Source organism: Anopheles arabiensis, chromosome 3 (assembly GCF_016920715.1).
Source record: "Anopheles arabiensis isolate DONGOLA chromosome 3, AaraD3, whole genome shotgun sequence".
NCBI lineage: Eukaryota > Metazoa > Arthropoda > Insecta > Diptera > Culicidae > Anopheles > Anopheles arabiensis.
Window position 1 is genome coordinate 64,785,171 of NC_053518.1, and position 27,849 is coordinate 64,813,019.

Here is a 27,849-nt window from a genome sequence, read left to right on the forward strand (position 1 = left end):
ATCCTCGATCAAGCAACGAACCCTGTACAGGTGTACGTGCCTCTACAGGTGTGTAAGTGTAGGTGTGTTTTAAATGATTTGCTGGTTAGAGCGATGATCGCGTTTCATCCGGGGGTACACAGATTAAGGGTAGAAGCACGGATAACCGAGCTGATCTCGATTCTATTTAATACTATCTAATCTAATCGAAATAAAAATTAAGAAAGGGTTATTTTGAAAGACTTAAGGCTGTAATTTATTTTTAAATATTTTTAAGATCATAACTTCCACGGTGAAATGTATGAAAAGCTTTAATATAGTTGATTTTATGAAATTATATCATTCAGTATATCACTTTCAGATCGAATCATACGCCTGAATGTAGGCAATATTGCTTACACCTTGAGTTGTTGAATTCATTGCAACAGAATTAAGGGTTGGTTTTCATGTTATAGGAAGCATTTATGCTCAACCTGTATTTGAATAATTTTTCTTGACATTTTTTCAATTATTTTATAGCTCCAAGTACTTTAATTATCGTATTATTTCAATTTATCATTAATAATGTTTAACTCCTATTAAATATCTTATGAGTGATATTATTTTTAAGGCAATTTAATGCACTCTACAGCGTAAAAACAAAATTAATAACCTTTACCATTGTGCGGTTTCTTTTGAGTTTGACAGATATCTGAAGTGTTCGTTCGGGTTCCTCCCACCACGAAACGAACCCACTGCAATTCACTTTCTTTCGTGCGCGATCGTTGCAGTGTTGGTGCTGTGTTGTTGCTGCTGGCAGCAGATTCAAGCAGCTGAAGAAGCCACCAGAGATCATCATCATCATCAGTTACCAAAACTTCAACGTACAAGCAACCAGTTGCGTAAAGCAGACGAGCAGCTTCACCGTTCGTGTGCTTAAATGTCGTGGCATTTGCTACCCTTGCGTCGTAGCGTAGGGTAATCCACTCCACACGATGGAAACACCAGTGAGTGAAGCTACGGACACGACCACAACCGCAGTGCGTAGTCGTAAGGCACAGAAAAAGGCACAGAAAGCTAGTGAAGAAAGCGCAACCGTGAACGAGCAACGATCGTCCTCGATGGAGACGGCTGTGAACGAAAGACATCACAAGCTGAAAAGCGACGAACCCATCAAACGCTCGCCTGCGGAAGCAATCAGCGAACGGAATGGCGCTTTCGAGGAAGTGGACGATCGTTTCAGCATTTCCATTCGCCTGCAGTTCAATGCTGCTACGGTGGGTCTGTTTTTGCTCTCGTTCCTGACTCGGTTCTATCGCATCACACACCCGCGGGGCGTTGTGTAAGTGTGAAATGTGTTTTCTTACAAGATCGATGATGGTGTGCCTAACAAAGCAATCTGTTTTCCAGCTTCGATGAGATACATTTCGGAAAGTTCGTATCGCTGTACCTCAAAAACATCTTCTACTTCGATCAGCATCCTCCGCTGGGGAAGTTGATGATTGCAGGCGCTGCCGGAGCAGTCGGATATAGTGGAAGCTTCGAGTTTCCAAAGATCGGCAGCGAATATGATGCGGTAAGCATAACGTGGCGTGGAATCATTGGAAAATTCGTCAAGCTTAGCTATGAGAACCAGTTTTGCGACACCGCAACGCACACACAATGGCGACACAAATGAGCAACGCGCGCGCGTCCGTCTGTGGAACTGGTTTGCGGGCTAAAACCATAACCTTCGCTATTCCATCGAAAAAGGGCGCGGTGGGGAGCTTAATCTCATGCTGTTGCTCCTCCTACCTTCTTCAATCAGTGAAGATGAAAGTGAAGACGCATCTCGGGTTACGTGCATACTGTTTACAGTAGATTTTAACAAATCTCGCTCACCTTGCAATGCTTGTGTTTGGTGCGGATAGCAAAGTTTCAGTAATGTTTGATCGAGGCCCGGATGAAAGTTCATTCGAAGTGATGATTGCTTTCGTTCGTTTCTGATGATTGGCTAAATGTCAGTGTCAATGTTTGCAGGACAAAGATCACGATCGTTTGAAGTGTGCGAATATTAGAAAGGAATGGAGAGAATCTCAAGGTCTAAGCAACACCATTAATCATCTTTTCAATCTTCAATAAATCTCTTTTCAGTCCGTTCCTATCCTTGCGCTACGCTTCGTTCCGGCATTATGTGGAAGTCTACTGGCACCGATCGTCTACTCGATTTTACGCCAGGTTAAGCTCGGTCAAGGTGTCAGCATTCTTGGTGGACTTCTTATCATTCTAGGTACTTGAAACGCTGCCAATAAGCAAGATCTTGTGGTTCAGATTTCTCACAAATGATCCTTTCCGTTCCAGACAATGCCCTCTTGACTCACTCTCGCTTTATTCTGATGGAATCGATGCTACTTTTCTTCGCGGCGCTCGGCATCCTGACCGTGCTGAAGTTCCTCCAAGCCGACCCATTCTCCGCCCGCTGGTGGACACTGGGCACGATTGCGTCCGCATCACTAACTGCAGCCGTTTGTGTGAAGTTTGTCGGCTTTTACAGCTACCTGCTGGCGATGTACATCATCGGACGACACGTCTGGATGGAGCTACCCGATCGTCGCCGTTCGAACGCTTCCATCCTGCTGAAAGTGATCACCAAATCCCTGCTCATACTGGGCGTATCGCTCGCCGTGTACATCGGCTGCTTCTATCTGCACTTCGCCACACTGTACAAGGCAGGACCGCACGATAACGTCATGACTAGCGCTTTCCAGGCATCGCTGGAGGGTGGTTTAGCATCGATCACGAAGGGACAGCCACTGCGCGTACAACACGGCTCACAGATCACACTGAAGCACACGCACGGGCGCGTCTGCTGGCTGCACTCGCACACGCACGTCTACCCGATCAAGTATAAGGATGGTCGCGGCTCGAGCCACCAGCAGCAGGTAACGTGCTACGGCTTTAAGGACGTCAACAACTGGTGGATTGTGAAGCGCCCAAACAAGGACAGCCTGATGGTAGACGACGAGCCCGACTACATCGAGCACGGGGATGTGATACAGCTGGTGCATGGTGTTACGAGTCGTGCGCTAAACTCGCACGACGTTGCCTCACCAATGTCCCCACTCTGCCAGGAAGTGTCGTGCTACATCGACTACAACATCTCGATGCCAGCCAACCTGCTGTGGCGCGTAGAGCTACTCAACGGCAAAGAGTCCAAGAACAAGTGGCACGCCATCACCTCCCAGGTGCGGCTGGTACACGTAAACACAACCGCCGCACTCAAGTACACCGGCGAACAGCTCCCAGACTGGGGTTACAATCAGTTTGAGGTGGCGGCCGATCGGCGCCAGCAGACGATCGACACGATCTGGAACGTGGAGGAGCACCGCTACACGCAGCACAAAGACAAGAAGGACGTGCTGAACAAACTGCTCGCCACCGAGATGATACCGACCGAGCCGACGAAGCTGTCGTTCTGGAACAAGTTCTCCGAGCTGCAGCTGAAGATGTTGCTGCACGCGGACAAGCTGGAGAGCCACATGTACTCGTCCGAGCCGCACGAGTGGCCCCTGATGGATAAGGGCATTGCTTACTGGATCGATGGCGACTCGAACGCGCAGGTCCATCTGCTCGGCAACCTTGTCATCTGGTACTCGGCTACGATGGCGATCGTGCTGTACGTGGCGTTCTTGGTGTTTTATCTGATTCGTAGAAGGCGTGAGATATACGACCTGGAACCAGTTGAGTGGGATCGATTCCGACTGGGTGGTGAGATTTTCCTTGCAGGATACCTCATTCACTATCTGCCGTACTTCTTCATGGAGCGCACGCTCTTCCTGTACAACTATCTGCCGGCGCTGCTGTTTAAGGTGATGTTGCTCTGCTTTGTCGTCGATCACTGTCAGCTGGCGTTGAGGAAGTTTGTGAAGCAGTCGACATTGGTGATCGGTATCTTCCGGGCAATAGTTGTAGCCTGGTTTTCCGGTGTGCTGTACTTCTTCCAGCGATATAGTGTGCTGAGCTATGGAACTACCGCTCTTTCGGCAGACGATGTATTGGAGCTGCGTCTGAAAGATACATGGGATTTGATCGTCCACAAGCCTTAGGCTCTTGTTCAACAGTTATAGTACTAATAATACTCCATTTTCGTTGCGAAAATATATTGTTACCCTAGCCGTCTTTTTAACGATCGTGTCTTTGTCTATGTTAACTCTCCCACTAAATATCACAAAACAAGGATTTTTGAAGGGAAATTTGGGAATTGGAACTGTTCGGTTTAGATCATATTGCATTTGTTGATCGGGGAACGGTGACCGTTAGCATTAAACCGTTAGCGTTAGAACCGGTTTGTTCATACCGGTTCTATAGTTACTAGAATAACCACACAACATAGGAGAACAGTTAGACCGACCCGCTAGAAACCAGACTGCAAGCTGGCATTCCACACCGGCTACGAGCAGACGAAGATGTAACGCTACACCGGCCACGAGCGGACAACGGCGACATGCGCAAGTAATGCGACACGCAGACCGATCGTGAGAACGGACCAATGCAGCCAGCAACCAGCGGCTTCGTTAGAACATTAGCTCGTTAGGTTTAGTCAGTCGAAGTCTAGAGTCAGCCAGATATAGATCATAGTTTAGCTTTAGTCAGGAGTAATCCTGTTTGTGTAAAATAAAAATCTTTTTTTTATGGCCAACCGGCCTAGATAAAGATTAACTGGCGCCCGAATAGGGACCTCTAGTGAAGTGAAAATCAAGTGACGAGTAGTGATCGCGAAAGAGCGTAATCACACCGTGCTTAGAACATCTCCCGATCGCAGATTGCAGCCGTGTGTATGAGCACCTAAGTAGCCGGTAGCAGCTAATAACTCGTTGCCGGAGGAAAGGGACAACGCCGACACACCGAGAAGGAAAAAATTCACCGGAGGCCCGAGCAACAGAAACCAACCCCGTCAGAGGAGGCGAAGCAACCAGCCCCGTAAGAAGGGTGAAGCATGAATTTATTAATGAAGTTAACAGAATCGAAATAAGAGACACACATCTTAACCACCAAGAAAAAGAGAAATTACATTTATTTCTTAACAAGTTTCAAGATTTATTCCAGCCACCCGACGAAAAGTTGCCCTTTACAACAAAGGTAGAAGCAACCATAGCCACGAATGATACGGAACCAATTTACTGTAAGTCATACCCATACCCTTTGTCCCTCAAACAGGAAGTGGAAACACAGATAAAAAAATTATTAAATAATGGTATAATTCGACCATCTAGGTCACCATATAATTCACCTGTGTGGATAGTTCCCAAAAAGGTTGACGCATCTAACGAAAAAAATATCGACTTGTGATCGATTACAGAAAAATAAACCTGAAAACTAAAAGCGATAGATATCCCTTTCCCGATACTTCAACAGTACTTGCCAATCTAGGAAATAATAAATATTTTACAACACTCGATCTAGCATCGGGATTTCACCAGATTCGTTTAGCAGAAAAAGATATCGAAAAAACCGCCTTTTCCATCAATAATGGAAAATACGAATTTTTAAGATTACCTTTCGGTCTGAAAAATGCACCTTCGATTTTTCAGAGAGTCATGGACGATGTTCTTAGAGAACATATTGGAAAAATTTGTCACGTATACATAGACGATATAATAGTCTTTGGAAAAACATTCGACGAACATCTGAAAAACTTGGAAATTGTTTTGAATACATTACGAGAAGCCAATTTTAAAATACAGCCAGACAAATCAGAGTTTTTAAGAACAGAAGTTGAATTCTTAGGATTCATTGTTTCAGAATATGGCTTGAAACCAAATGAGAAAAAGATAGAAAGTATCTTAAAATACCCCGAACCTCAAACTATTCGAGAACTAAGATCATTTTTAGGACTGTCTGGATATTACAGAAGATTTGTTAAAAATTATGCAGCTTTAGCAAAACCTTTAACAAAACTTTTAAGAGGGGAGGATGGCCAAGGCCACTGCAAAATTACAAAAAATCAATCTAAAAATTTTCCGATAAAATTAGATGATGATGCCAAACGCGCTTTCAAAACTCTTAAGGAAGTTTTATCATCCGATGATGTTTTAGCATACCCCGATTTTGATCATGATTTTATTTTAACTACCGACGCTTCTGACAAAGCAGTCGGAGCTGTTCTTCCCAGAACGTTAATGGTGTTGAAAAACCAATAACATTCATATCTAGAACACTATCAAAAACAGAAGAGAATTATGCTACAAACGAAAAAGAAATGCTTGCTATAGTTTGGGCTTTACATTCTCTACGTAATTACATTTACGGTGCAAAAATAATAATATTAACAGATCACCAACCTTTAACATATGCAATGTCACCAAAAAATAACAATGCAAAATTAAAGCGATGGAAAGCATTCATAGAGGAACATAACTATGAGCTAAGTTACAAACCTGGAAAAACCAACGTGGTAGCTGATGCTCTTTCACGCATACAAATTAACTCACTAACTCCTACACAACACTCTGCCGAAGAAGATGATCTTTCTTTTATCCCTTCTACCGAAGCTCCAATTAATGTTTTCCGAAACCAATTAATTTTTCAAAAAGGTACTATTAGTTCCTACGAGTTTGTAAACCCCTTTCCTAAGTTTAAAAGGCACACTTTCATAGAACCACAATTTTCAATCGATTTTATAAAAGACAAACTTAAGAGATTCATGATACCTGGTATAATAAATGGCATATTCACTGATGAGCCAACCATGGGGATCATTCAAGAAACCTTTAAAAATCTATTCAATATATCAACCATGAAAGCAAGATTTTCACAAACTCAAGTTCAAGACATTTGTGATCAAGAACAACAGATAGAAGAAATTCGTAAAATACATAACTTTGCTCATAGAAACGCTAAGGAAAATTCATTACAAGCTATAAAAAAATTTTATTTCCCTTCCATGAGAAACAAGATAGAACAATATGTTAAAAACTGCGAAACTTGCAAAGTAGAAAAATACGAAAGAAGACCCCCTGAATACATACCAGTTAAAACACCAATCCCAAAATATCCAGGAGAAATTGTTCATGTTGATATATTTGCGTATAATGCAAATTTTTTATTCATCTCGTCAATGGACAAATTTTCGAAATATTTGAAATTAAAACCAATTAAATCAAAATCCATAGCAGACGTTAAGGAAGTACTGCTACAATTATTATACGATTGGAATTTGCCTAGACAAATTATATTTGATAACGAATGTACATTTGTATCGAACGTCATAGAGCAGTCCATACTAAATTTAGGTGTATCAATTTTTAAGACACCAGTGAATAGATCAGAGTCAAATGGACAAGTGGAACGTTGTCACTCCACGATCAGAGAAATCGCAAGATGTACAAAAGGTTTGAATCCAGACATGAGCTTAATTACCTTAATACAACAAGCCGTGTATAAGTATAATAATACTATTCATTCTTTTACAAAAGAGACTCCCAGAAAAGTATATATTGGAGAGCAATCAGAAGAACTTTCATTTAGAGATAGATCAAAATTAAAAGAAAAAATTGAGAGTAAAATTATAAAAATATTTGAAGAAAAAAATGAAAAGATTAAAGATGATAAGTACCAAGATTACGAACCGAATCAATTTGCGTATGAAAAAAATAAAACTATGAATAAGCGTGACAGTCGTTATAAGACAGTGGTAGTTAAGGAAAATCATCCAACGTATATAATAGATTCGAACAATCGAAAAATCCACAAAATAAATTTAAGAAAAAATTAATGATATAATTATGATTTAATTAATTTTCTATTACAGAATCGCGTTTTTCACCCTATATGGTGTTCTACAAGCTAGCATAAACATTTTCGACATAACAAACAACCCATTGGCTATTGTTCCGTTAGGACAAGCAAAAATTAGGATCGGATACTTGAGGACGATTCATCCAATTGATCTTACCGAGCTAGAAGAGATAATTTCTAGAGTTTTTGAAAATAGCACAAACAGTACAGGAAAATCCCCATTGCAAAGTTTAATTAATTTGAAGCTCGAAAAACTTAACGCCACAATTTCTAAGATTAGGCCACGTAGACTTCGAACGAAAAGATGGAACAGTATAGGTACCGCCTGGAAGTGGATAGCTGGCAGTCCCGACGCAGAAGATCTAACGATAATCAACACCACCCTGAATTCGCTCATCCTACAAAACAACGAGCAGCTATTAATCAATAATGGTCTCAGCAGAAGATTCCAAGAAACAACCAATATTGCTAATCATGTTATCGACCTTCAGAATAGGATCCAAAGGGAACATCAAACTGAGATACAACAGATCATTAAGATAACAAACCTAGACGCATTACAAGCCCATATAAAAACACTCCAAGAAGCCATACTAGCCGCTAAGCATGGGATACCGAATAGCGAGCTACTATCAATAGAAGACTTAAACACCGTTGCAGAATTTCTGGCACAAAATGGCATTTACTATACATCAGTTGAAGAAATGTTAACACAAGCCACAGCACAAGTTACCATGAATTCAACACACGTGATATTTATGCTAAAGTTTCCACGTCTATCCTATGAAACTTATGAGTACAACTATATCGACTCTATCATACAAAATGATAAGAGAATCTTAATCAAGCATAACTACATAATCCGGAATCTAACCCATATGTTCGAATTACCGCAGCCCTGTATCGATCAGAGCAGCCACCAGCTTTGCGAAAGTAAAGATCTGGAAGAGCCTTCACGCTGCATACGACAACTCGTACAAGGGGAGCATACAGAATGTATGTACGAAAAGGTGTATTCAACGGGATTAGTTAAACACATTAACAATGCGAATATTCTATTGAATGATGCCACTGCCGAAATTTCATCCAACTGCAGCAATATAAACCACATTCTTAATGGATCATATCTCATACAATTTCACAACTGCAATATCTTTATTAACGGAGAACTCTTTCCCAGCACAGAAGTTTCGATAACCGGTAAACCATATATATCAACTCTTGGCCTCATCGCTAAAGAAGACGGCATCAGAGACGAACCTTCAATTGAACATCTTCGAAACATAACATTGCAGCACAGAGAGAAACTACATACCATCAGCCTGGTTAATAATTCCCTCACATGGAAACTTCATATCTTTGGGTCAATTGGGCTAACGACAATTGTTCTGATAACAATAGCAATTTTATATTTCATTACCAGTATAAGAAGAACGAAAATAAGCCTCAACATTCCAACGAACAACACCAACCGACAGGATGTCCACCACATAGAAACCTTCGTGAAAAAACCCACAACATTCCATGCTCTCGGCAGACTTTGAGGGCAAAGTCATCTAAGAAGGGAGGAGTTAGACCGACCCGCTAGAAACCAGACTGCAAGCTGGCATTCCACACCGGCTACGAGCAGACGAAGATGTAACGCTACACCGGCCACGAGCGGACAACGGCGACATGCGCAAGTAATGCGACACGCAGACCGATCGTGAGAACGGACCAATGCAGCCAGCAACCAGCGGCTTCGTTAGAACATTAGCTCGTTAGGTTTAGTCAGTCGAAGTCTAGAGTCAGCCAGATATAGATCATAGTTTAGCTTTAGTCAGGAGTAATCCTGTTTGTGTAAAATAAAAATCTTTTTTTTATGGCCAACCGGCCTAGATAAAGATTAACTGAACTTCAACCCAATGAGACATTTTGGACCTAGCTTGAACAAAAACTCGGCTGTCTTGATCTATTTTCTATACTGCACCTGCTTGCACTCATTCGCGAGCGTTGAAATATACCCTCCCGATTTCATGTTCTCGCGAATTGCCTGCTGCTGTAAGCAGCGGTGGATCTAACGGTAGGCGGACTAGGCGGTCGCCTGGGGCCCCGCCGATTTAGGGGCCCCGTAGATCGCCATTCTATAGTATGCCGTATGGACAGAGTACTAGCGACAAGGGCCCCCGGAAGGATGGCCGATGGGGCCCCGAGGTTGGCGAAACATTTGCAACCCTCCCCCCGTCAGCAAAAATTTTAGAGTTTGCGACAGATGATTTGTGAAGGACTTGATTTGCGAAGGGGGCCCCGCTGAATCAATTGCACCCCCCACCCCCGTCAGCAAAAATTGAAGAGTTTGCGACTGATGATCGAAGAGGGCCCCGACGGCTACCCCCCCCCACAACAACATTTACCTTTTACTGAGGGCCTCATCTCGTCGTTCCGCCTAGGGCCCCCGATACCCTTGATCCGCCACTGGAACGAGGGGTTAGAAGAGAAAGCACAGAGAAAAACGCTGCACATTCACGCACACATGCTTACAGCCAGTGGCGGATCAAGGGTATCGGGGGCCCTAGGTGGAACTACGAGTTGAGGCCCTCAGTAAATGGTAAATGTTGGGGGAGCCGTCGGGCCTTCGATCATCAGTCGCAAACTCTTCAATTTTTGCTGACGGGGGGTTGATTGATTCAGCGGGGCCCCCTTCGCAAATCAAATCCTTCACAAATCATCTGTCGCAAACTCTAAAATTTTTGCTGACGGGGGGTGCAAATGATTCGCCAACCTCGGGGCCCCATCGGCCATCCTTCCGGGGGCCCTTGTCGCTAGTACTCTGTCCATACGGCATACTATAGAATGGCGATCTACGGGGCCCCTAAATCGGCGGGGCCCCAGGCGACCGCCTAGTCCTCCTACCGTTAGATCCACCGCTGCCTCGTTCGTACTCCCTTCTTCCATCGATTCGATGCGCGATTCCTGATTCAACCGCGCAGTAACATTTTTAAGGTTCCGTGACAATGAGATACTGTACGAAAATATACACAACATTTTCATTTAGCATCCGTGGTCCACACAGAACGCCGATACCTCAAAAACCACCGGCAAATATCAAATGCTCCATATTGGCGGTGGTGTGATGGTGATGGTGAATGTGTCCCGCCCCCCTCTCCTCATCTTTAAACAATTATATTCAATTCACTTGCTACATCTCCTCCCTTTTCTCTTCTCCTAGAACTCATACAAATGAAATTCGAGAGAGAAGTGGGAGAGAAGGAGGAGCATCAGCTTTTTTTGCTCTCTCTCAAAAAATAAGTCCAAAATGGTCTGCCTTTGGGTACCAGTATGGGTACTGAGATAGGACCCCATCTCAGGTCCATAGTTTTACCCTTTCATCGCGTTTTGGTCGTTTGGGGAGAGGCGTACGGACCGACACGAAAGTTTTACCAAGCGATAGCAGGTCACCGAAACAACGTTGTACCTAAGGTTACCTGCTGTCGCAACAAGGATGGAGATCTGGTTAGTAACCAGCCAGAGGTCCTCTCGCGGTGGGCTCAGTACTTTGATGAATTACTCAACGACCAGTTAAACGAACAGCTAGAAGCGCCACTAGCAGATAGTGTCATGCTACTGCCACCTAGCATAGAAGAAACACGAAAGGCTATCCGTCGGCTGAAAAATAACAAGGCACCCGGAACCGACGGAATTGCGGCCGAACTGGTCAAGAATGGAGGTGCACGACTAGAAAACGAGATTCATCAAATTGTTACTGAGGTGTGGGATAGCGAATCGATGCCTTGTGATTGGAATCTCGACATCATCTACCCCGTATACAAGAAGGGAGACAGGTTGGACTGCAACAACTACAGGGGTATTACGGTGTTGAATACCGCCTATAAAACATTCTCCCTGATCCTTCAGGATCGCCTTGTCCCGCACGTCGAAGAGATAGTAGCAAACTATCAAAGAGGATTCCGAAACGGAAAATCAACCACTGATCAGATCTTCACCATGCGGCAGATCTTGGAGAAGATGACTGAATACAGACACGACACATACCATCTCTTCATTGACTTCAAAGCCGCATATGATAGTATAGCCAGGATAAAACTGTATGACGCTATGAGCTCTTTTGGAATCCCGGCCAAACTGAAAAGGCTAGTTAGAATGACTATGACCAACGTCACATGCCAGGTGAGGGTGGATGGAAAACTCTCAGGACCTTTTGCTACCACCAAGGGTCTGCGCCAGGGGGACGGGCTTGCCTGTCTCCTATTCAACTTGGCGCTAGAGAGGGCCATCCGCGACTCGAGGGTGGAGACTACGGGAACCATCTTCTATAAGTCAACCCAGATCCTGGCATATGCTGATGATATAGACATCATTGGTCTGCGGCTCTCCTGTGTAGCAGAAGCCTACCAAGGGATCGAGCAGGCGGCAGAGAGCCTCGGATTGCAGATAAACGAGGCAAAGACCAAACTAATGGTGGCAACATCAGCGGGCCTACCAACAAACAATCAGAATCTACGTAGGCGTGACGTGCAGATAGGTGAACGCACTTTTGAAGTCGTCCCACAATTCACCCATCTTAGGTCAAAGGTCAGCAACGACAACAGTATGGAAGCTGAGTTGCGCGAGGATGCTGGATGCCAACCGGTCATTCTACCGGAGCCTGAAAAATCTGTTCACCTCAAAGAACCTGACGCGACGGACGAAGCTGGGAATATATAGTACCTATATAGTACCAGTACTCACATACGCCTCTGAGACATGGACACTGTCCAAATCTGACGAAACCCTCTTAGCCGCGTTCGAGAGGAAGATGCTCAGAAGGATACTTGGCCCCGTATGTGTGGAAGGACAATGAAGGAGCCGCTATAATGACGAGCTATACGAGATGTACGGCGACCTCACTGTCGTACAGCGTATAAAGCCCGTTGAGTTTTTTTAGGCCGTCCACAAGGACAGAGGAGGCGTGGTAGGCCCAAATTGAGGTGGCAAGATGGAGTAGAGGCGTTCGCAATTAAGGCCGGGATAACGGACTGGCAGATGAAGGACTGTGAGCAATTTCGGACACTCCTGAGGCAGGCCAAGACCGCAAAGCGGTTGTAGCGCCGGATAAGTAAGTAAGTAAGTGTAATTTAATCCATACGAAATTTAAAAAAGCCAATTAAACTTGTAAGCTTTTTGATTTTGCATCAATATTTCATATGCTTTGCAACATATTTCTGATTTACTTCTTTATTTAGAAGTATAAAAAGGGAAAAATGATTAATTTTAGTAAAAACAAAAACAACAAAATGCCTTAACCTATTAATGAAAAAGGAACTGTATAGCGGGCTACTTAAGTTAAGCGTTTATATTTTAGTAGAAGAATAGTTTTACACATTCAGTAAATTGTTATTTAGTTTTGTTTTAATTGATCGAGATTCAGTCGAGATTCAGGTGCACTCATTGTTCTGGTAAGCATCATACTTTAATGCATGGTAATTTAAAGCTGGAACAGAGCGTTCAGCCACAAGGTCGACGTTTCGATAGACATCACGAGGTAACCAATTTGACGGCTATTAGTATTCCGGTAGCAAAAGCGAATCAAGTGTTGCTATCTACGGCAATTATAAAGGTTAAATCAGTAAACGGGCAATGGATTTTTTGTGAAAGCCCTATTAGATAATGGTGCACAACTCAATTTGATGACAGAAGCCCTCTGTGAACGACTTGGTTTGGCGAAAAACATAAATAGCGTACGGCTGTTTGGTGTTGGTAGGCGGAATGTTTCTACCTCGAGATCCGTATCCACATCAATTGCTGCTCGATAAGTGGAGATGGATGCAGCAGATGGATTTTGTGTTGATGCCGAGGATCACTGGATATCAACCAATTGTAGACGTAACAGCAATAAGAACCAACTTACCTAGAGATTTCGAGTTTGCCAATTTTATTTTTGATAAAATGCAAGACATAGAATTGCTATTGAGATCGGAATTTTTTGTCGATTTTTTGTCAGTCGAAGGAAACCGACCTTATATTAGAAAGGCCAAAGGACCACTACCAGCTTTAGTCAAAACTGTCTTTGGTTGGATCACCATGGGTAAAATACAGTGCATCCCTCGATGTAATATACCTGAAGCTAGCGTGTGGACTGTCAGCGATGAGTACTATTTGGCCAAACAGATAGAACGCTTTTGGGTAGTTGACGAGTTACCAGTATCAACTAAACAATCTCAAGAAGAACGTGATTGTGAGGAGCATTTTAGGCAGTATCACAAAAGAGACATAGAGGGTAGTCACTCTCATTGTGTAGCGGATTGTTAATCCAACCACATTTTAGGAATAGACTGAAATTTGGAAGCAGGACGCACTCTCAGCTGCTCAAATAGAAACAAAAGGGCCCCAATGGGAACCAAGAACCACATGGGAAACCACGGATCGGCTGGAAGTTACGCGATCTTCAAGGTGAAGTGTATGAAACGAACCAAAGAATCGTTGACACTGTGCCGAAGAATGCTTCAACGGTCACTTGACTTTCCGGTATGTGATGTGGGGCCGGATTTGCTGCTGACAGTGATGGAGCTGATGAAAACAAAAAAACAAAAAACAAAAAAAGCCCCCAAAAACATTGCCCTCTGACTTCAGACCAGTGGTATGCGCCCTCCTCCACCGGAGAGGTTTGTTTGTGTTGGCATGAGTCTCTAGTGGCTGCGTTGATCGTTGGCTTGTAAACACTTACCCCCATGTGGCGGTGGTCGTAGTGTGAGATTCAGCTCATCGTTGGCCAAGTAAGTTGTCGAAGATCAGTTTACCGGCAAATGGCGCTGAAGTGCTCGGCATGATTCGGAGAGGCTCTAGCCGCTTTCGTGCTGCATGCGTCATGCTTCTAGCGTGATTGGTACTAATCAACCACCGTCCACGTGATTCTTCGTACGCCAAACCTAAAAAAATCATACCCAATGAGGTATGATACTGCCCAAGTGCTACTGATCTTCAGGGAGGATCGGTTTAGGTAGCGCAAAGTCCATGCGATGGAGCAGGAACAACACAAACGACGAAGAAGCAAAAAAACGCATTTCTACAATTCCGCCAAAACAAAAAAAAAAAACAATGTAAATAAACTTAACTCTTGGGGGATTTGGAATGAAGTAGATGTGCGTGTTCAAAGATGACTCAGAGAACAATAAAAGCACCGTTCGCTGGCACAAGAACTTTCATTCGCTTGTGAACGGTACTCGCGAGAGGATCCTACCTCGAACTGGTACTGAGAGATGGGTGATTTAAGTGCCCTGCAGGAAGTGCTAACCAGTGGTGAAAGGATGAACTGTGTGCAAGAGTTTTATCGCGACGCTACCATCCTGATCACCGGCGGCACCGGGTTCATTGGCAAAGTGTTGCTGGAGAAGTTGTTACGCTGTTTCGGGGTGAAGACAGTGTTTTTGCTTGTCAGGGAAAAGTGCAACAAAACGGTCGATGAGCGATTGGATGAGGTGTTCGAAGATGTGGTTAGTGTAGTGTTATGTAGTACGCGCTTTGAAATTGTGATTTCAACTTGATCTTTTAATCGTTTGCCAGATATTCGACGCAATCAAATCTTCCCCACACAACGGGAAGCCTCTGTTCGCGAAAGTGATCCCGATCGAGGTAAACTTCCAATCGGATCAGGTTATCTCTTCGTCCGATCACCAGCGTTTGCTGGCGGCCCAAGTGGAGGTTAGTGGTGTGATCGTGCAATCTTCTAGAATTGTTAACTGAATTTATCTACACACTGCTCACTTTTTCTTCACAAGATTGTGTTTAATGTGATGGCATCGGTCAAGTTCAACGAAGACATCGAAACGGCTCTCGACACGAATGTGCTGTCGTCGCGCAAGTTGTTTCTGCTAGCTCAGCAGCTTCCCCACATCCGCTCGATCGTACACGTATCCACATTCTACTCCAACTGTCACCGATCGCACATCGAAGAACGCATCTACGAGGAGCTACCGTTCGGTGGGTTTGAAAACATTCTGGCCCTCTTTCGCCATCTAACGCCGAAGGAAAAAGATCAGCTGAAACCGATCATCCTTGGTCCGATGCCCAACAGCTACACGTTCAGCAAGCGCTGTGCTGAGGTGATGATACAGCAGCAGTTCAGTGGCTTACCGATCGCCATCTTCCGGCCACCGATCGTTTCTTCCGCGTACAATGAACCAACGCCCGGGTGGGTAAACAACTTTAATGGACCGGCGGGTATGGTAGTACCCGTTATACGTGGCCAAGTGTACTGGTGCTACGGTGCGGATGATGCTGCAGTGCACATGGTTCCGGTGGACTACTGTGTCAATGCGCTGCTGGCTGTTGGATGGGAGAATGGACAGCGGTAAGACCGGGTGACAATTGTAGACGCAGAATCGAACATTGATCGATGCTGGTTTTCTAGGAAGCGGATGCAGGAGTCTACCATGAGCAAGGTTGTGCCAGTGTACAACTATGCGTTTCGGGACAATGTAGTCCGCAATCGAGATATTGGAGCGTTGCTTGCGCTTGGAATTGATTCCACCTTGGGCAGGATATTTGGGTGAGTGAACAAACTCTTTCTATCAAGTTCCTTCGCACTATTATGTCATTGAGTCGATTTTTTGCAATCTCTGCATTTGTAGACGTTACACCATCCACGTGACATCATCCCTCTTCATGAGACAGCTGTTTATAAATTGGCTGCTAATTCAGGCCTACGTTTCGGACACCTTCAACAAGCTAACAGGCAAAAAGGCAAAGTAAGAACGAACAGCTCCTCTTGTCCTTCGTCTTCTTTAACCGTAATCCTCTATTCTGCTTCCATTTCAGAAACTACGACCTTATCAAACGAGTGGTAGCGCTGGAAGATTCTACCAGCTACTTCCGCTGCAACTCGTGGACTACGGAGAATGACAACATCCGCCAGTTGTGGGATCGACTGTCGGAGGACGAAAAGCGACTTCTACCCTTCGACGTGGAAACGCTCGACTGGAAGTATTACTTTCACCATTTTGTGAAAGGTGTTGCCGATGCACTGAACCGACATTGCCTAGCAAGACATCGTGCTTGTAGTCCAAAGCCTTGCTGCTGAGGAAAATGCCACCAACAGCATTAACAGTGGGAGATCTACTTTATTAGCTTTTGAATTAAGCATTTTAAAGCATTCCGCAGGACGCTACACAAGATTTTGTTACCTTCCACCCCGGAAGCACATTATTAAAGCTATGAAGCTACAATTCCTCTATCAGTGGAGTCCGTCTTGGAGGTGGTTTGGGGAACAGTGTCATCTCTTCCGGCTCCTGTTTGGTTTGCGCCTGTGCCTGCTGTTGTATCAAGCTGACTGTATCCTTCTTCAGCTGTTTGATCGCATCCGGCAGCTTGTCCTTGATAACCTTCTTCGGGCGGATCAGCTCCCGGAAGTCAATTTCCGGTACATCATTGCCCACCTCTTCGATCGTCAGACGAACAGCATTCGGTGGCGGTAGATCGGGTAGTTGACGACGCAAAGCAGATGTGCTGGTCTGTGCGACTGCATTCGTTGGTTCTATACGGAGGACATCACAGTATACCTTGTAAGCCTAGGATGTATAAAAATGTAAGATTTAAAGGACAAAAAAAAACATTGGTCGAGAAGAATCAAGCCCAAGTACCTCGCTTCGTTTGTCGGTGGAAGTTAATGCTTGCGCTTTTCTTAGAAGTGCCTTAACATTCTGCGGCTCGAAAGCCAAACATTGGTTGCAGTCAGCAATTGCCTGATCGTAGCGTTGCAATTTAATATCTAAAATAAAACCAGACAAGCGATTATAAACATCAAGGATGTTGTACGACACTTACTACAGTACAAACTAACACTACTTCAAAGTTAAGGCACTCTCAGGGATAAACCTAAACGGGTAATAAGACAAAAATACAAACGTAAGTCTCACTTACTTGCCATCGCTCTATTATTGAAGCAAGCTGCGCTCGGAAACAAATCCAAACTCTTGCCGTACTCCTCAACCGCTTCCTTAAACTCCTTGGCGCGGAAGTAATCGTTCCCCTTCTCTCGCAGCTTTCCCGCAATCACCTGCTTTTCCTGCTGTGACAGCTTCACCTCCGGCGGAAGCTCAACAATTTTCGGGTGCTCGCTGTTTTTCTGGTTGTTTAGCCGTACCATCTCACGGTGCCGCTCCTCGTCCAGATCGATCTTGAGCATTTCCGTGTCGGCATCGAACTTGTCCCACTTGTCGTAATCACAGTACTTAATCACCTTCGATTGAGGTACCTTTTCCGGTTCCCCCTCCTTAGCGAAGGGGTCAAACGTCCCTCTAATCCTTGGTACGGTAGTATCATCCGACTCGACCTGTGCCGAGCGTAACTCATCCGTCAGCGTTTTCATCCTGTACTCCCAGTCGTGCAGGTTGTTGGAGATTTCCCGCCATTGCTCCTCCGGCAGCGTGTGCTTTGTCGCTAGTGGTTGCTCCTTTCGAAGCAACCTGCTCTCGGGACGAAGCGATTTCAGACGTTCCTCGGCAAATGCGGTAAGCTGAGGGAAGTAGCCTTCCTCACCGGAGCGCAACACTTTTACGATATTTTCCACCTCCCGCCCGTTGGTGCATTGGCGAATGTACTCAAAGTCCAGATGTTCCAATAGCAGGTCGTACTTCTGCAACAGTCTTGCCGGTTTGTTCGACATTCTGGTGCGTTTGAACGTTTGAACTAAACTGAGCGTGCGAACACGGAGGAACGGCCCGAGAACGTACGGGGGCAGCTGATATGCAATGTAAGCCGTTGCCATGGCAACTTATAGCATTGGTGTACGTGTTTGTTTGGAACAAACGCGTGGTTCCTTCGTTATTGTTTGGTCGATATCAAGGCCATACACATTCGAAACGATTATTATTTTTATTTTTTCACACATAATAAACTATGTAAAACACATTAAAAATAAAATAATCCTTTTGGGTAGAAGTTTATACTTTATTCACCTACATTAAACTTGAAGCACATTTTACGACATCAAAATTATGTAAAAAATAATAACTAATGTTAGTGTTTGATACGCACTGTACTACTCCCCTTCCTCACTCCTCATCGCTACTGATAACGGCTGCTCGTCGACGCACTTTCTGAGATTTCGTTCGATTTTCTGGGCTCTGCCCTTCTGCGAGTAGCTCCGACGCGGAGGATGCGCCACCAGTTGTTTGTTGCTTGGGGGAAGCTTCCGTCTCCGAGTCATCGTCCGAGATTACAAGCCGTGTTTGCTTTGGTGCTATTGTTTCCCCCATATCGTCCCCCTGCGAGGATACACCGCCGGTTGCTTGCTTAGAGGTAGTCTCCATGTCCGATTCATCATCCGAAATAACAAGCCGCGTTTGCTTTGGCGATATTATTTTCACCTCATCGTCCGACTCAGCGAGCTGCGAAGCAGACGTTCGCTGCTTTGAAGACCTAGCTGTGCTCTGTGACTTTACGCGCTTGTTCTTTTTGCGCCGCTGTACTAGCGACACTTCCGACGTTGCATCGGACGAATCTGATCGGTTCCGTTTGGAGGTTGCAGCTGTCGGGTTTGCCGGACGATCTTCATCTGCATGATCATCTTCCGACACGATCAGCGGTGACATCGATCGCCGTTCCTCTTCGTAGTGATTGTTTTTATCCATTTCATCTTCTGAAGCAGCTGAAGGCGAAACAACGCTTCGATCTCCCACTTCCTCGTCTTCATCCGCTGCTGTCGGTGCTTCACAGAAAGCAGTTAATATTTCCATGCGCTTTTTCAACTCTTCCGGCGTCAGTTGAAACGGTATCCGATGGTAGACGAACTGGAAAGAAAGAGATCATGTTGTAAAAACCTATTATGTCAGAGATTCCCTTCATTCTCACCTGTCGGCCAGTGTCCATCACACCAAGCGACCGTAGCAAACGCTTGAATTCCGGTTTCTTCAGGGCAGCGGTTTGGTACGGTGCAATCGGAATCATCGGAACCCCTCCCTCGGTGTCTTCCGATGGATCCGAGTCTTCGTACAGACTGCGAACCTCTTCGAAGCATTCGACGATCCACCGTACGGCTTGCTTCATATCGTCGCCACGGAGTGTTTTCAGGTTTTTCTTCACGAGCGGCTCATTCAGCTGCTTGTTGATGCTTTGATTGAATTCCTCCTCCTTCTCCTCTTCCTCCTCTTCATCGGAGGAATTGCTATTCCTTTCGTCGTCCTGCGACGAACCATCGCTACCGCTCGCTCGCCGTTCCTTGTTGGCACGCCGCTTCGATGGCATTATTTCGGCCACGTCCGCAATCAATCCCAGGTAAACCATGCGCCGAGCGATGGCCGGACGGGTAAACTTCTTGTCGAACGCTTCAGCAATGCTCTTGAGCGGGTTTTTGTCCAGCCGCAGCTCCTCGTACAGCACACCGAGCTTGCCGTCTTCGTCGGCCGTCCAAGCGTTAGCCTTTTGCTGCCGGTTTGCGTTGCTCTTTTTGGTCGGCGCCTTAAAGGTAAGGCCCATCTCCTTCAGCTTTTTCATCACGCCACGCCGGGTGCGCGTTTGATCGATCAGATTTTCAAGCAGCCAGTCGATAACGTCTAAAAACAGAGCACAACAATCAATCCAAGTCCGGTAAGGAAAGTAAACAAAGGGGAGAGAATTGCCTACCCTGATCTGTTTGTGGATTTTCTTGATTTTCCATAAACAAGCGATGCAGCTCTTGTTCCTGCTCTTCGGTCCATGCTTTTTGGGAGGCTGTGCTTTTCCTGAAATCGTATCCAAAACGCATCGTAAAATTTAACTCAAAACGTTCATCGATTGGTACATACCTTCCATTGTCGTTGAACACCTCATCGTAGCCTATTTCCAGTGCGCACGCAATTCGCGACGTTTTGGCAAACAGCAGCTCGGCAAACAGCAGTCCACCATCATCCTCGGCCCCAGTCAGCACCTTCTGCTGCAGCTGACGCACGGTGTAAATCGCAAGCCGGCGAAGTTCGCGCGAATGCTCATCCTCGATCGCGTTCAGTACAGCTTGAAATATGCGTAAAAGTGACACCTGAAGGTAAAATAGCATTAGATATAGCACTTCGACAATTAAGAAAGCATTTCCTCACCTGAAACAGCATTGAGGGCATCTTATGCTCGACACAAATGCGGTAAAGCAGTGTCACGGCTGCCTTCAGACATGTGGTCTTGATCTTTTCCCAATCCGTTAGCACCGTCGTACAGGCATAAACCACGCGATGGTCTACTAGGCTGTATGAAATAGGATTTTAATTGAATTTAAGGAACATAAATTAAGGAAGAAGGTTCATCGCTACATACCGTTTGGAAAATTCTTCAAATTTAAAATCCTTTTCCTCATGCTTAACGATTTCTGTAACGTACACAATAGGAATATATAAATATTTCAGAACCAAATTCTTCCAGACACTGCTTACCTTCCTCCTCCAGTTCATCTTCTTCTTCTGAATCTTCTTGCACCTCACCATCATTATCGTCCGCATCAGTCGCTAGAAAAAGGAAAAAAACAAAAACCATTACTCAACACTATTGCAATCGATTACGGAGCGAAAAGCCTTTACCAGAAGACAAATTGGCGGCGAAAATGTCTTGAAGCGTGATCAGATCCTCATCCGGGGTGGCAGTCTCGCTGCCAAAGCAGCTGCTCGTCGTCCAAACCGATCTGTGGAGGGTGAGTTTTAAATATTAACAACATTAAACCATTGTGCAAGAAAGGAATAGAATATTTAAGAGCGTACCTTGCAGCATACAACATTTTGATTGCCTGTTCGTAGTTCTTTTTCCTCAGCAACGAATGGATACTCTTCAAACAATCTCCTCTGGAGGATGGAGAAGAAGTAAGAAAGGGAAGAGTAAATAAGTAAGAGGGGAAGAATGTTAGAAGGCATTTCATGATGGTCTAAGGGAAAAGAAATATATTTAAATATATTTATTACTTTTGCTCCTCAACAGGAACGGAAGAGGCCGAATCGAACGGCGTGGGTAGCTCCTGCTGCTTAAGTTCACCATTTTCCAGCAACGAGGCAATGGTAGGTGCTTCCTGCAGCCAGCGATTTTCGATATTTTCCTGGAAATTGGAATATTAACGAAATAATGAATTGAATTTTGGGGAAAAAGGACAATGTTGAATTACCTCTTCCTCTTCGGTTGTTTTCTTACGGGGTTGCTTTTTAGCCTTCTTGCGCTTTGCTTTCACCCGCTCCTGTACGCGCACCGTGCCCTTACAGAATCGCTGCAACATGCTAAAGAACAGATGCGCCACTTCGATGACATCTCTTAGATAAGCTCTAAAGCATATGGAAAAAAACAAATAAGCAAACTAATCGCTCATTCAGTCCTTTAACACTCACTTTGTATGTAATGCTTCCTTGAAACTCGTCAACAGGTGAAGGGTCGTTTCACGATACTCTACGACGTAGAAGATGTTGTTCTGCAGTACCGAGAGAAGCTCGGAAGCCACTGTATCCTTAATCTTTTCCAGCGCATGCATATTGTTTAGTAGCTCCCGGTAAGTCTGACGATGAAACACGAAAAACATACAAATAATACATCTTTCTTTAACGTTGCTCGGAATTTACCTGTATAGTTAGATGCAAACGCCTTGCCCAGACCGCTTTGCGTGTTTTATCCGTAGTGATGTTCTCGGTGTACGTGTCCATGCGTGTTACCGTCCAATGAAACGTGTCGATGTTTAAAGATTCACTGGAAAATGAAGTATCACGTGTTACTAAAACATTATCACAGAAAGCAACCCTACCAACCATACCTCACTAGTTCGATTTTAAACCCACTGTGCCGGTTAAACTCGAGAAAGAACCGTATGGCCCACAGCAGGTACGAATCGTCATGAAACTCCGAAACCGACGTCCCGTGCTGGCTCAGGTAGCGCCGTGCCTGGCGCACCATATTGTTGTACACGCGCAGAATCTCCATGCAGTACTCGCGCAAAAACAAGCGCACCGAAAATATGCTCTTCCGTTCGAACGTTTCCGTTTCCTTCGCGTTCCGGAACGACACCTTCTGGCGATGCTTTTCCGAGCTAAAGTCCATGCGCATTATCTTGCCCAACGACTGGTGGCAAACGGCATCACTGTCCGAGATGGATTTCACATTGTTGAACGTGTACGTGCCACGAAACCGCGAATGACGCCCAGCGGGCGGTTTCCCCAAGGCTGCTGGTGTCGTTGCTGTTGCTGCTGCTGCCGTCGGTTGACGCGCCTTTATCAGCAGCAGCTCGTCCGTCTTCTTCTCGGTGTTCGTACGCTGCAGCGTTGCATCCGCCAGATGGACGGCCGACTGTTCCCGGTAGGCAAGGCTCAGGATTTCGAGCGTGTGTATGAGGAATCGGTTTTCGTGCGGCGAACCGAGTATGTATAGTATGATGTCCAAAATGCCAGCCTGGTGCAGCGCCCACAGCAAACAGTCGTGCTGGCTGGCATCGTTGTCGAAACGCTTCTCTCTTTCCACGTTCGCCGGTACCTGCAGTACGTTCCGGATCAGCACGAGAATACGTTCGATGATGAGACCGTCCGCTTCGCTGCGCAAGGCCCAATCCTGGAAAGAGGAGAAACAAACCGTAAGAACAAGAACACCATTCATCCACGACAACACTAATCATACCGTGTGTAGAATCTTCTCGAGCCGATCGCCCAACACCGACCAGAAACTTTTCAGCGAGAACGCTTCCTTGTACTCCTCGCAGATCTCCATCAGCCGGATGAACTTCCGCTGCTCGGCCGCATCCTTGGGATAGTTGCCGTTGTACAGCAGCAGCGTGGGAAAGGATAGATTCACCAGCAGCCGGAGCAACACATCGACCACGTCCGGCTTGTCGAAGTTGCTGATGACCATCGGTATCAGATCGGTCTGCACGATACGCTTGCCGCCGATGTAGCGACGGCATTCGTGCGCCGGGCGGTCCTGCTTCAGAATCCAGATCAGGTGCTTCAGCCCCTGTACCGCTTCCGGATCCATCTTGTACACCTCGCCGTCCATCCAGCCGAGCGAGGAGCAGACGGCATCGATGTCCGCAAAGTAAGCACTCATCGCGGGAGAGTGAATAAAAGCGAATTTTCACGCTAAATGTACATAAACACAAACAATCAACACACGCACTGCACTGCACAATCGCAAGTTGGGTCGAGTTTTGTTTGAAATGCGCGGGTTTTTCATCCGGCACTGACGTTTGACGAGCTAGCGGAGCGTTTGACAGTTGTGACAGCAGGAAAAAGAACATTACGGTACGTATACACCTACCGCGAGATATATACGCCAACAATGCGCGAAATAATAACACGTTATTTTTCTTCTGTACTCTTTCTTCTTTAATTTATCATTTCTCTTCCAATTCTTCTTTTACATATTTTACTTCTTTTTCACTTACATTTTATTCCTTATCTTGTAGTTGTTATTCTTCTTATGTTTCTGGTATTGTCAGCGTTATTATAGCTCGGTTATTATGGCTATAAAATGGCTATAAATTTACCCGTCTTTGTTGGTTGGCGAATTTGTTGGTTATCAAATCGAACATGTCAAATCCCATATATTTTTCATGTTCGATTGCTGCTGGAGCGCTGCCTTAGCCAGTCTGTTAGTACAATCGACAACTCGTACGACTTAACAACATTCCCACCATGGGTTCAAGCCCCGAATGGAACGTGCCCCATACCTAGGACTCACTATCCTGCTATGGTAATAAATAAATCTCTGAAAGTCGAGCCCAATAATAATACTGACAAGCCTTGACCGACAACGGTTGTTGTGCCAAAGAAGAAGAAGAAGATAAATGACTGGTTTAGTCGATTAATTGCAGAAGAGTCGGTACAATGAATACGAAATAGTACAAGTACAACGAATTGGTCCCCAAGTGCCACAAATCCACGTTTAGAAACGGAGTCTAATAAACGGCCCAATCTCTCACCCTTACAGCAATATAGAAAGACTTCGTTTAGCAGATGATAAACGACTGATGCATTCTATAAAAAAAGCAAGAAGCTGGTGGCAACATCTGTTCCACAGTGAAGCTGTCCTCGCTTTGAGAGTTTTTTCCTTCCCTCAATATTGAAGTTACAGGGTTTCTCAAGCCAGCTCAACATCGTAACACTATTTTTCGAACACGTTAAACGATTGTCAATATCGTACATACAATTCGAATCCGTAAACTCTTTTCGATTTGGTAACACTAGGTTTTGAACGCGTAAAATCCCAACTTGAATCTGGGAAATGTATTATGGGTGACAAGACAGCCAACATACATTTTCCAGATTCGAGTTGGGATTTTACGCGTTCAAACCTAGTGTTACCAAATCTAAAAGAGTTTACGGATTCGAATTGATAGACAATCGTTAACGTGTTCGAAAAATAGTGTTACGATGTTGAGCTGGCTTGTTCTATGATGGATCGCTAGGACTGGAACGGCGATACGATTGTTTAAATTAGTGATGTGCTCGTTGGAGCGCACCCACGAGTTCGATCCGACCCCGGCTATTGTCATTTCGATTCCGACTCCGTCAAAATCCGAACCACTAGTTCCGTCCGGAGTCGCCAGGAGTCGTCCGGATTCATTCGCAGTATTCATTACGGACGACTCCAAACAACTCCGAACGACTTCGGATGACTCGGACTTCCAACGACTCCGAAGGACTTTGAACGACTCCGGACGACTCCGGACGACTCCGGACGACTCCGGAAGGCTCAGACTTCGAATGACTCCGGACGACTCCGTGCGATTCGGGACGATTCCGAACGACTTCGGATAACGCTGGGCGGACCTACTTTCCGGAGTCAATGCCGTAATTATCAGAGTCGGATTGGAGTTTACTCTGGATTTTGCCAACATTACCCATCACTAGTTTAAAGACTAAACTTCAGCGTATGGTCGTGTGGTCAGGACCATTCTTACAGGGTTTCTCAAGCCAGCTCAACATCGTAACACTATTTTTCGAACACGTTAAACGATTGTCAACATCGTACATACAATTCGAATCCGTAAACTCTTTTCGATTTGGTAACACAAGGTTTTGAACGCGTAAAATAACAACTTGAATCTGGAAAATGTATAATGGGTGACAAGACAGCCAACATACATTTTCCAGATTCGAGTTGGGATTTTACGCGTTCAAAACCTAGTGTTACCAAATCTAAAAGAGTTTACGGATTCGAATTGTATGTACGATATTGACAATCGTTTAACGTGTTCGAAAAATAGTGTTACGATGTTGAGCTGGCTTGAGAAACCCTGTATGATGGATCGCTAGGACTGGAACGGCGATACGATTGTTTAAATTAGTGATGTGCTCGTTGGAGCGCACCCACGAGTTCGATCCGACCCCGGCTATTGTCATTTCGATTCCGACTCCGTCAAAATCCGAACCACTAGTTCCGTCCGGAGTCGCCAGGAGTCGTCCGGATTCATTCGCAGTATTCATTACGGACGACTCCAAACAACTCCGAACGACTTCGGATGACTCGGACTTCCAACGACTCCGAAGGACTTTGAACGACTCCGGACGACTCCGGACGACTCCGGACGACTCCGGAAGGCTCAGACTTCGAATGACTCCGGACGACTCCGTGCGATTCGGGACGATTCCGAACGACTTCGGATAACGCTGGGCGGACCTACTTTCCGGAGTCAATGCCGTAATTATCAGAGTCGGATTGGAGTTTACTCTGGATTTTGCCAACATTACCCATCACTAGTTTAAAGACTAAACTTCAATGTAAATTATCATAACTGAGATTTGAGTAACAGTCGATGGTGTTAGCTCATGCTACCAGCGTATGGTCGTGTGGTCAGGACCATTCTTACAGGGTTTCTCAAGCCAGCTCAACATCGTAACACTATTTTTCGAACACGTTAAACGATTGTCAACATCGTACATACAATTCGAATCCGTAAACTCTTTTCGATTTGGCAACACTAGGTTTTGAACGCGTAAAATAACAACTTGAATCTGGAAAATGTATAATGGGTGACAAGACAGCCAACATACATTTTCCAGATTCGAGTTGGGATTTTACGCGTTCAAAACCTTGTGTTACCAAATCGAAAAGAGTTTACGGATTCGAATTGTAGCGTAAGTACGATGTTGAGCTGGCTTGAGAACCCCAGGATTTTGCTCAGCAAGTTATAATGATGTATCGGCGATGAATAGATTAAATAATAACGAATAGATAAAATAATAATAAAATAATAAATAATAGATAATAACGTGTCATAAAACGCCATCTATTGTGTAAACCATTGAAGCTATGGAGCTTTCGTTTTTTTCTATGGATATTTCATTTTCCAGTTGTTTAAGCTTAATCTGTGGCACTTTGGTATAGACCAGTGTTTTTCAATCTTTATTCAGCTTTCCTCCACATATAATTTAATTTACTTATCCGGCGCTTTAAGCCGATCTCGTAGTACAGTCGTCAACTCGTACGACGTAATAACATGCCCGTCATGGGTTCAATCCCCAAATAGACCGCGCCGCCATACGTAGGACTGACTATCCTGCTATGGGGGGGAATCAATTAGTCACTGAAAGCCAAGCCCACTAGTGGGTACAGGCAGGACTTGACCGACATCGGTTGTTGAGCCAAAGAAGAAGAAAAAGACTTATCCGGCGCTACAACCGCTTTGCGGTCTTCCACAACCGCTCACGGTCTCGCGCCTTCGTCTTCCAGTTCGTTATTCCGGCCTTAATGGCGGATGCCTCTACTCCATCTTGTCACTTCAATTTGGGCCTACCACGCCTCCTCTGTCCTTGTGGACGGCCTAAAAAGACTTTACGGGGCCAAGTATCCTTCTGAGCATCTTCCTCTCGAACGCGGCTAAGAGGGTTTCGTCAGGCACCTATACAGGTGCTATATAGTCCCAGCTTCGTCCGTCGCGACAGGTTCTTTGAGGTGAACGGATTTTTCAGGCTGTAGAATAACCGGTTCACAGCCAGCATCCTTGCGCGTAATTCTGCTTCCATGCTATGTCGTTGCTGACCTTTGACCCAAGATAGGTGAATTGTGGGACGACTTCAATAGTGCGTGAACCTATCTGTACCTCCCATACGTGGCAGGGACTGATTAGGCTGCAATGTACAAAAAGTTGTCCCAAACTGGCTTGAACCCATAATAAGCATTTAATTATTTTTTCATCTTATTGCTCTCCTTCTTACA

The 27,849-nt window shown here is 45.0% G+C and overlaps 4 protein-coding genes and 2 long non-coding RNA genes across 6 annotated transcripts; 4 read left to right on the plus strand and 2 right to left on the minus strand.

Moving 5' to 3' along the window:
- The first annotated feature begins 713 nt into the window (after positions 1–713).
- LOC120903473 (protein O-mannosyltransferase 1) lies at positions 714–4,126 on the plus strand. Its single transcript, XM_040312917.1, has 4 exons — positions 714–1,300; positions 1,369–1,534; positions 2,092–2,227; positions 2,299–4,126. Exons 1-4 carry the CDS (start codon positions 954–956, stop codon positions 4,041–4,043), a joined length of 2,394 nt encoding a protein of 797 aa, XP_040168851.1. The 5' UTR covers positions 714–953; the 3' UTR covers positions 4,044–4,126.
- Positions 4,127–4,973: 847 nt separating this feature from the next.
- Positions 4,974–9,623, plus strand: LOC120904159. The gene is made up of 2 exons (XR_005739709.1): positions 4,974–5,119; positions 7,748–9,623. It is a non-coding gene; the product is annotated as an uncharacterized LOC120904159 (long non-coding RNA).
- Positions 9,624–14,969: 5,346 nt separating this feature from the next.
- On the plus strand, positions 14,970–16,789 carry LOC120901144 (fatty acyl-CoA reductase wat-like). The gene is made up of 6 exons (XM_040308852.1): positions 14,970–15,203; positions 15,274–15,411; positions 15,489–16,060; positions 16,121–16,258; positions 16,341–16,457; positions 16,528–16,789. Exons 1-6 carry the CDS (start codon positions 14,970–14,972, stop codon positions 16,787–16,789), a joined length of 1,461 nt encoding a protein of 486 aa, XP_040164786.1.
- A 20-nt stretch (positions 16,790–16,809) lies between these two features.
- Positions 16,810–18,428, minus strand: LOC120904228 (sperm-associated antigen 1). Its single transcript, XM_040314056.1, has 3 exons — positions 17,629–18,428; positions 17,349–17,476; positions 16,810–17,276 (listed from the first exon to the last, which is right to left on the minus strand). Exons 1-3 carry the CDS (start codon positions 18,371–18,373, stop codon positions 16,929–16,931), a joined length of 1,221 nt encoding a protein of 406 aa, XP_040169990.1. The 5' UTR covers positions 18,374–18,428; the 3' UTR covers positions 16,810–16,928.
- Positions 18,429–18,625: 197 nt separating this feature from the next.
- LOC120903608 (protein timeless homolog) lies at positions 18,626–23,864 on the minus strand. Its single transcript, XM_040313138.1, has 15 exons — positions 23,311–23,864; positions 22,457–23,244; positions 22,269–22,392; positions 22,041–22,204; positions 21,824–21,977; positions 21,627–21,757; positions 21,429–21,509; positions 21,252–21,352; positions 21,108–21,179; positions 20,992–21,043; positions 20,781–20,922; positions 20,493–20,722; positions 20,332–20,429; positions 19,561–20,261; positions 18,626–19,499 (listed from the first exon to the last, which is right to left on the minus strand). The coding sequence occupies exons 1-15, from the start codon at positions 23,734–23,736 to the stop codon at positions 18,762–18,764; spliced, it is 4,002 nt and encodes a 1,333-aa protein (XP_040169072.1). The 5' UTR covers positions 23,737–23,864; the 3' UTR covers positions 18,626–18,761.
- On the plus strand, positions 20,644–21,721 carry LOC120903609. Its single transcript, XR_005739620.1, has 4 exons — positions 20,644–20,728; positions 21,097–21,361; positions 21,465–21,550; positions 21,643–21,721. It is a non-coding gene; the product is annotated as an uncharacterized LOC120903609 (long non-coding RNA).
- Positions 23,865–27,849: the final 3,985 nt, after the last annotated feature.

Excerpts from the sequence above, each read along its gene's own strand:
- LOC120903473 (XM_040312917.1), top strand. The coding sequence starts at position 954 with ATGGAAACACCAGTGAGTGAAGCTACGGACACGACCACAACCGCAGTG. Across the intron at positions 1,301-1,368 it reads ACACACCCGCGGGGCGTTGT|CTTCGATGAGATACATTTCG; the intron begins GTAAGTGTGAAA and ends TCTGTTTTCCAG. Across the intron at positions 1,535-2,091 it reads TCGGCAGCGAATATGATGCG|TCCGTTCCTATCCTTGCGCT; the intron begins GTAAGCATAACG and ends ATCTCTTTTCAG.
- LOC120901144 (XM_040308852.1), top strand. The coding sequence starts at position 14,970 with ATGGGTGATTTAAGTGCCCTGCAGGAAGTGCTAACCAGTGGTGAAAGG. Across the intron at positions 15,412-15,488 it reads TGCTGGCGGCCCAAGTGGAG|ATTGTGTTTAATGTGATGGC; the intron begins GTTAGTGGTGTG and ends TTTCTTCACAAG. Across the intron at positions 16,061-16,120 it reads GGATGGGAGAATGGACAGCG|GAAGCGGATGCAGGAGTCTA; the intron begins GTAAGACCGGGT and ends CTGGTTTTCTAG.
- LOC120904228 (XM_040314056.1), bottom strand. The coding sequence starts at position 18,373 with ATGTCGAACAAACCGGCAAGACTGTTGCAGAAGTACGACCTGCTATTG. Across the intron at positions 17,477-17,628 it reads CAATAATAGAGCGATGGCAA|ATATTAAATTGCAACGCTAC; the intron begins GTAAGTGAGACT and ends GTTTTATTTTAG. Across the intron at positions 17,277-17,348 it reads CCACCGACAAACGAAGCGAG|GCTTACAAGGTATACTGTGA; the intron begins GTACTTGGGCTT and ends TATACATCCTAG.
- LOC120903608 (XM_040313138.1), bottom strand. The coding sequence starts at position 23,736 with ATGAGTGCTTACTTTGCGGACATCGATGCCGTCTGCTCCTCGCTCGGC. Across the intron at positions 21,510-21,626 it reads GTTCCTGTTGAGGAGCAAAA|AGGAGATTGTTTGAAGAGTA; the intron begins GTAATAAATATA and ends TCCATCCTCCAG. Across the intron at positions 21,353-21,428 it reads AAAATGTTGTATGCTGCAAG|ATCGGTTTGGACGACGAGCA; the intron begins GTACGCTCTTAA and ends CACCCTCCACAG.